The sequence below is a fragment of the Osmerus mordax genome, chromosome 6 (genome assembly GCF_038355195.1).
Source record: "Osmerus mordax isolate fOsmMor3 chromosome 6, fOsmMor3.pri, whole genome shotgun sequence".
Lineage (NCBI taxonomy): Eukaryota > Metazoa > Chordata > Actinopteri > Osmeriformes > Osmeridae > Osmerus > Osmerus mordax.
The window spans coordinates 21,168,172-21,176,653 of NC_090055.1; the positions used below are offsets into that span (position 1 = coordinate 21,168,172).

The following is an 8,482-nucleotide window of genomic DNA, read 5'->3' on the forward strand; positions in this document are numbered from 1 at the left end:
TATACTACTGTAATAATTGGACCAATACGCTGTTCCTTTTGGTCCAGAAGACGTTCTCAAAAGTTAATAATACCGTTTATATACCTCCTGAAAGTTCGCAGAGGTAAATAAACGTTTTTACGGACCTAGCAACAAGCTGTTGCCTTGGAGATGTAGCCATTGACCTTAACAACGTGGCATTTACTCGGCAACAAAGTAACCTAAATTGCCCCCCAAAAAACTAAAACAACCAAATATGGTTTTTGCACAGGTCCGCAAACGCCCCGCAATCGCTTCCCGTTTTAAAGAAGTATCTGAAGCGGACATAAGTCGAATTGATGTCAGGTGGCTGAACGGTTAGAGAATCGGGCTAGTAATCAGAAGGTCGCCAGTTCGATTCCCGACCGTGTCAAATGATGTTGTGTCCTTGGGCAAGGCACTTCAACCTACTTTCCTCGGGGGAATGTCCCTGTACTTACTGTAAGTCGCTCTGGATAAGAGCGTCTGCTAAATGACTAAATGATATGTTGCCTTGGAGATGTAGTGACGTCACCAGTGATTGCTCTGACAACATGGCGTCTACTCCAGATTCGACGTGTTTGATTTGGGATATTCCCACGTATTGTTGAAGTATATAAGAAACCAAATGTTTACTCAACAGGTCAGCAAACGCTTTGTCGCCTCGATTTGTTAAAACGATTTGTTTGTAAACCTCGACCTACGGTCTCGTTTAACAAAGTTTTAACAAATCTCGGTTTACAAAGGCGTTTGCAGACCTGTCGAGGAGTAAACATTTGCTGTTTAATTTTGTAACTCCGTTAGTGAAGAGACGAACACTTTCCCCATTAAGGATTTAAGTTTGCGAGCCCTGTAGCAGAACAGCGATCAGATGTTTTTAGTCCAGTGCTTCTGTGGTTATTGTGCATCTGGCAACACTGAGAAGGCGGTCGACCAATGACAGTTCTCTCTACAGTCAGCGCTGGCGCGTAATAACCAAACCCCTCGCCCCTCGGCTTGAAGCAACGGCTCCGGTGGATGTAGGTGGTATTGCATTTCGTGTTTGACTTCCGACTCTTCCGGTCGTTTTTATTCTATTAACTCCAGTCAACATTTACAAAACTATCTCCCCCAATAATTTTTGTTCGATTCTCGAACCTGGCTCATACTACTAGCTTTTTCATAGAATAATTTTTCCTGATTTTTGCTAAGTTTGAAACCAATCCGAAATGGGTAAACTAGCACCCCATTTATTTGCTTACGTCAATAAAAGTTGCCTGCAAATGTCCTCGCGGATACTAACAGGGCACGAGCACAAAAGTTCACATTGGCCGATAGCCGATTTACCTGGAGCTGAATGAAATGGCTTGAGTTGCCTGCCCTGTTGTAGCAAGTTTAGCAAATGGTTGTCACACATACATGAAATGTTGTTAATATAGTTTATTCCCGTTATTTTAAAATAGATTAGATTGTTTCGTAAAAACGTTCATGACATGATGGCAAATATTATTTTATGTTAAGCGTGATCATAGATTGTTGACATGTCTATCTGGAGCAAAGACGAAGATTAATAGTACTTTAACTGATAACCACAATAGGAAATGATAAATATATTTAAATAATATTAGTCTTGCCTTCAGAAGCTTTATTATTCTTTTTTTGATCGTGTCAAAGCCAGACTGCTTTTGTGGGACAATGAAGGTCCTCAGTGACTCTATGTTTCACCCCCACTTATATCTGATGGAAACGTCTTGTATATAGTTCTGTTAATATGCCCCTTTCAAAGGCACGTTCAATAAAGTAGATTATATTTTAGACACACTTCTCAATTTATTACATTATTACCAAGTCTTGTTAGATCACGTTATATCCATTAATAGGCGTGTGGGTTAGGGTTAACCCTACAAAACCAATTGATTTTGTAGGTTGAACATATAAAACACAAGCCACATTTCTACACTGATGTTAAATTGAAGGCAGTGTTATTTTCGTGGCATTTCGTTTGAATATAAAGTTGACAGTAAGCTATGGTAAGTCTGCATTATGGAAGATTTCTGTTACAAAAATAACTATTAAGCTTTCTTTGCCTGGCGAGAACAAGGACGGAGCTAAGTGTTCATGTTAACAGTTTATTTAATCCGATACAATGCATTAGAAATCATACTCACATCACGAAGAAAAAAAACAACATATGTGATGAGTTCCATCTAGAATAGCCCTATATTTAGCCCTATAGCTTATTTCTAAAAAAACAAGTGAAAGGAATACTATACAGTGACAGCATACATTTCCGTAAAGGTTGCCTCATGTCTCTGATTCTTATCGAACTTGTACCCCATTCTGCCACTGCAATGCCTTAGCTCACACGCTCGCAACCATATAAATCTATGCTCGCGACTGGTTGTCGCAAATTATGACGTGTACAGCTAGTTGCAAGCGTGCACGAGGTCTCGGAGCTAGGGAAAAAAAAGAGCCACTGTTTAAAGCTAGACCGGAAGAGTCGGAAGTGGAAAGATGGCGCGGTCCAGTTTCGTACTCTCGCTTGCCTCACTGTGCCACTGAGCACTTTTCATAGAAATGAATGGGGACGCCATCTTGGAAGTTGCTTCCTCTAGTTATATTAACTCTATGGTAATAACTAGTTTGTGAAAGACCCAGAGAAGAACAAATATCCGACGAGGAAAAATCCTGGACGATTGTAAAGAGGACGATGTTCAGGTAAAAGAGGACGTCTGGTCACCTTGTTAATATTCTTATACTCCAATATGTATACTCGTGCCAATAAAAAGGTATGGTTTGTAGGGATTATCGGCATCTGGTTGTTGGTACATGAATCATAAGACAACTTCTCGGATATTCTGTGGCTGGACTGGAGAAAACTAGCATCTAGAAATGTGCATTAACTAATCACAGAGTTCTGCAAGATACTATGGACTACAAGAGTCCTTGTAGTAAGACGTAGATGTGGTGTTGAGAGAGATGGTCAGTAAAGAGACAATCATTAGGGGGAGGGAAGGGATTTATTTTTTGGGTTCATACTTTAGTCTTACCAATTAAAAACTTTTTTTCTTTTTCCAAATTGAATGAACTTGAGGACATTGGGCATTTCATAACAGGTGACAGTGAACAAGTGGGATTAATTAACAGCCAATTTGCGCAACTTTTTTTTTTTCAAAGAGACTTATACATGTATGAATCATTAATCGTAACAAAATAAAGTTTTTTTTTTTTTTTTTTACACACAAAATAAAAGCAGGAACTGGTGGAAGTATCTCCATCCGTACCAGCCGGCTGTGTCTGCCAGCGGGGGGGCAGACACAGCCGGCTGTGTCTGCCAGCGGGGGGGCAGACACAGCCGGCTGGCTTCACATCCACACATGAATGTATTGTCATTGAAGAACTGTCTAGACTGTACCTACCAAAACACAAAATCTACCTGTTACAGTCCAATAACTTCACTTTTCAATTTTGGAATCCATGGCAGGCACGATAAGGTTAAGACAATTAAAACAAAAAAAGCTTTCAAGTTATAAGAGCATTCAGAAATAAATGAACAATTCATACATATCAAAGTCTCCTTAAGTAATGGAAATTTGGAGTTTTTCTTTGTGCACAGCAGCATCATATACCCTACACTGTGCATGATACAAAATAAAAACATTATGTGCAAGATCACTGGCAACAGGACACAGTGCTGGGGTATTGACATGCCGGAGGCAGTTATTTTTTTTTTTACAAAAATAATCTTCAGCATTTGAAGTCAAGTCAAGTCCTTAGCATGACTTATACATTCAGTGTATTACTAAAAATACTTTATCAAGCAGGTTTAAAATTGCCCTGCAAAATGTACATATGCTACAAGTATTCTTATACATTTCCTTATTTACATGGCTCTTAAAATATCTGCAAGCTCTCAACGCTTGTTTAGTCATCCCTAAACTGGCCGTTACAGTTTGCGTTCTACAGGAGAGGAACAAGACACCGCCGTGCCTCCACAGTCCACCGGGAGATAGTCAATAACGCACATCTGACAGGAATGCATGTTGGCCAGTAACACATGAACACAGATCTGACTGCAGTGCAAGAGGCAGTGCTGCCACATTCTGAGACCTGCTTCTAAATGTAAACACCTCCGGATCGACCCTGCGTCCGCCCGACCCCCCCCCCACCTCTCCCCTGCAGGCAGGCCACCCCAGCTGGAGCACCAGAAGCAGAACAGCCCTGGGGCCCCAGTGGGACGGCCCTCCCGCTCACCCTGCAGGGGGCGCCAGAGAGACGTGGCTGGAGGAGGACGCCCCTGCTGGTCACCCTGCTGGTCACCGGGCTGGGGGGGCCATGGAGGATGTGGCACTGGGGACCAGGTCCAACAGTACAGCTAAAAACATTGCTTTGGTTAACACACACAACGGACCCACAGTTATCACCTTTTACACTACGACGCTAAACAGAATCTCAGAATAATGCCACGACTGAGCTTGGGGCCCTGGACATGGACACTCCTATAGTGCAGAGCGCACAGCGCTATAAAAAAAAGTACAGGACTGTCAGTCCAGAGCCTGCGTGCCATGTCTCATATTACACTTCAGGTTGAGGGGAAACTCCACACTCCCACTACAGCCACCTCCAGTAGAGCAGGCTTCCCTGCAGAACAGTCCAGTAGTGCAGGCTTCCCTGCAGAACAGTCCAGTGACTTGTGCGACCCAAACACACGGGGAAACAGGGAATGGGAAATTAAAAAGACCAGTCAGAATTTAAAATTCAACAAATGTGAGATGTGAGGTTTTAGCACCTTAGTCTTCTCCTGTGAACTGTTCATCAATACCTGTCCACAGAAACGGACCTCAAGAGATTACAACTACCGTGGAGTCTTCCCCCACGGGGAGGAGTCTTCCCCCACGGGGAGGAGTCTTCCCCCACGGGGAGGAGTCTTCCCCCACGGGGAGGAGTCTTCCCCCACGGGGAGGAGTCTTCCCCCACGGGGAGGAGTCTTCCCCCACGGGGAGGAGTCTTCCCCCACGGGGAGGAGTCTTCCCCCACGGGGAGGAGTCTTCCCCCACGGGGAGGAGTCTTCCCCCACGGGGAGGAGTCTTCCCCCACGGGGAGGAGTCTTCCCCCACGGGGAGGAGTCTTCCCCCACGGGGAGGAGTCTTCCCCCACGGGGAGGAGTCTTCCCCCACGGGGAGGAGTCTTCCCCCACGGGGAGGAGTCTTCCCCCACGGGGAGGAGTCTTCCCCCACGGGGAGGAGTCTTCCCCCACGGGGAGGAGTCTTCCCCCACGGGGAGGAGTCTTCCCCCACGGGGAGGAGTCTTCCCCCACGGGGAGGAGTCTTCCCCCACGGGGAGGAGTCTTCCCCCACGGGGAGGAGTCTTCCCCCACGGGGAGGAGTCTTCCCCCACGGGGAGGAAAGGCTCACGACTGCAACGGCCACCAAATAAAGAACTAAACAAGAGAAAGCTCAAGAGGATATCCAGTTCATCGTTAGTTACAGAAACCGGCTCCAGTGAGAGCACCCACCAGCAAGGCTGCAACACTGTAATATCTGTAGACTTGTTTAAAAACCTAAATAAACCATCGGGTGACGAACACTGGCCATGAAGGCCCACCATGCCTGACCTCCCACCTCTAGGTGGCGCCTCGTATAAACAGGTACGTGTATTACAGCGCTGCAGTGTTGCAGGCGGGCAAGCCCTGGGAGGCCGTGGTCCGGGGGGGGGGGGGGGGGTCAGGCCTGGACCTTGAGGAGACTCTTCAGCTGGAAGGCCATCATCTCGCGGTGGTCCCCAGGCCGGGTCGTCCAGTGGTGGGGGGGCTTGGGCAGCACGCTGGGGGAGGGTGGCTCGCTGAACTTGGCCCCTGCGTAGCTCACCCCGCCCTGTGCCCCCAGCAGCATGCTCATGTGGGGCACAGCGCCCTCCCAGCTGTGATGGTAGCTGGCAGTGAAGCGGACCGAAGCGCTCGTGTCGGGGGACGCGGACTGCCGCGCCTCGGCGGCCCAGGGGCAGAGCGGGGCCTTGTCGGCCCTGCGGAGGGCCTGGTGGAACCCGGCCAACGCCACTGCGGACACGCCGCTCGCGTCACGGCCCTTCTGCTTGCCGCGGCCCAGGTGGTGGGTTTTCTTGGGCATGGGGCGCTCGGGGTGGGACACAGGAATGTTGTACCTCTCTCCTCCTCCCATACTGCTAGCACTCTACTGTCACCTGGGGGGAGAACAGTAGCTGAGTTTACATCATTTAACGAATGCTTTATGTAAAGAAAAAACAACATTTAATACCTTAATAGGATTGTATCTTAAATCGCATTTATTGTTGTTCTTGGTGTTATGAAGTCTGTGTGGATACGTGCGTCAGAGATACTGCAAAATGGCCTACCAGACAGATTAACCACCGCCCCTCCCCCACCAGCCAACGGCTTCGTCTCACCTCTTTGTTGTCAGAAAATTGACTGAGCAGAGATCTTTTTTTCTTAATTTCTCCTCTCCAATTGGGCTCCAGGTCCTCAAAGTAGTTTTCGATCTACTTCTCGCTGCACTTTTGTGTCCAGCAAGGTCTGAGGTTTTCATGTGCCGATCAGCGATGTTTTCTCGCGTTCCTGAGCTGAACATCAATTCACCTCGGAACACGGTGCTCCGAGAAGACAAATCTGAAAGAAAATTAACACAATCTGCAATTCAGAAATATTTCTAAATTGTTATGGCGTTTTGCCTCCATTATCTAATTTAAGAGTCCTACATTCAAGACAACTAGGAGTAGAATCATGTAAAGCCTCGGGTTATCTTACTGCGTCAGCACACAATAACACCAAATGGCACAAATCCGTGTAAATTGACGGGAAGGTGTTGATTAAATAGTATAAACCAAATAGTAAACTCGATAATAGCAGTTATAAAACATATTAAGTACGGTAATATGTAAACAACTGTTATCGTCGACGAAGACGAACCTTTCTGTAAATCGTCGAAAGCTTTTGTTCGTTTGCAAGCAGAAGCAATTACGCCAACGGCTAGCTCCAATCCCAAGTTTACAACGTAAATATTATTTTATTTCTACAAAAATAAATACATTTGTGTCCTTATAATTACTCCAATCTAACAGACGAAATATGAAAAACGGAAGTATATCAATTTTCCGTCTCTGGCACAGAACCAAAACAAAGAAGACCTCTAACATGGCGACGCCAGTCTGTCTGAAAACAACAAGCTTAGTTGCAATGCTAGCAACATTAGCGGCTGGTAACTTCCAGGCATCTTTCTTACCGACTTCCTCTGGCTTGGATGGTGAAAGCCCTTCGTCAGATATGTGTCAGGTTGACGGTTAAAGTATATGTGTGATGGTAGATCGCTATTTCCACCAATTCGTGAAACCACTATTATATTGGTACGATGGTCTGTCTCTCCTCTCCGACTCTGAATGGCAACAAAATGGATCCTGACTCGGGCAAATGTAGCTCGACTATCTCACTTCTGACCAATCGCACACCAGCTTAGAATCACATCGACCAATCGTAAAAGCGCCTGCAAGCGCGTTCACGCGTGTTGCCAGAGTGCTGACGTCATCCGACCCTCCCTCGTGCCCTTTGTTGGGGTTTTCCGTCAAGACGAAAACAGGGGGGTATTCGTCGTAGCTCGCTAAGCAGTTTAGCGAGATAATTTTCAGGCTAAAATAAAAAACGCCCCTCTATTTGGTTCGTGGAAGCAACTTTCGATAAATCACCATAGTAACATATCAATTAGCACTAACCTGCTCCAGAGCAGGCTAACGTAAGTGTAGCTGGATAAGCTTGCCACACCCCCGGAAAATAACATGGCAGCTCCCTTTTTGAGAGACCCAGTTGACCAAGGAGCTATATTGTAGTTCGATTTGCTTTCCATACCAATAGAGTTCTTCGCGATTGCCAAGATCCTTTATTTCACACGGATGAGTTCTTGTTTGAGCGATATCGATTCAGCCGACAAGGACTCATTTATTTGCAAGACCTTCTCGGGCCGTACATTGCAAATATCACACGCCGCAGCAAGCTTTATGCTTTATTATTAGCTTATGCTGCTGTATGTGAATATGTAACGCTATGTTTTACGAAATGTCTTGTTTTATCTGTTGTGCCTGTGCTTTTTATATGTTTAACTGTGGGAGAGTGGGAAACGTCATATCGATTCATTTTTATGTCTTGACATGTGAAGAAATTGACAATAAAGCTACTTGAAACTTTAACTGTTCTTCAGACTGCATAGCCTTGAGGTTTTTTGCGTCAGGTAGGCTATAGGCTATATTTTTACAGTATAGGCGATGCAGAAAACATTGGCAAAGCCGCAGCATGCGTTGCTGTAAGAAAAGTGTACTTGGCGCTTAACCAGCTGATGAATCAATTCATCATATTCCCTGGCCATGTCCCAGTAAATGAAATCAAAGAGGGATTTACACATAGGCCTACATGCACATATATAGTAGGCCTACATGTATATGCGCAGTATATCCTCATAATTGATAATAAATGACTAAATGTAATTGT

The 8,482-nt window shown here is 45.6% G+C and overlaps 1 protein-coding gene across 1 annotated transcript; it reads right to left on the reverse strand.

Moving 5' to 3' along the window:
* Positions 1 to 2,977: 2,977 nt before the first annotated feature.
* pnrc2 (proline-rich nuclear receptor coactivator 2) lies at positions 2,978 to 7,373 on the reverse strand. The gene is made up of 3 exons (XM_067238649.1): positions 7,230 to 7,373; positions 6,397 to 6,616; positions 2,978 to 6,174 (listed from the first exon to the last, which is right to left on the reverse strand). Exon 3 carries the CDS (start codon positions 6,150 to 6,152, stop codon positions 5,700 to 5,702), a length of 453 nt encoding a protein of 150 aa, XP_067094750.1. The 5' UTR covers positions 6,153 to 6,174; positions 6,397 to 6,616; positions 7,230 to 7,373; the 3' UTR covers positions 2,978 to 5,699.
* Positions 7,374 to 8,482: the final 1,109 nt, after the last annotated feature.

Coding starts and splice junctions, on each gene's coding strand:
- pnrc2 (XM_067238649.1), bottom strand. CDS start 6,152: ATGGGAGGAGGAGAGAGGTACAACATTCCTGTGTCCCACCCCGAGCGC.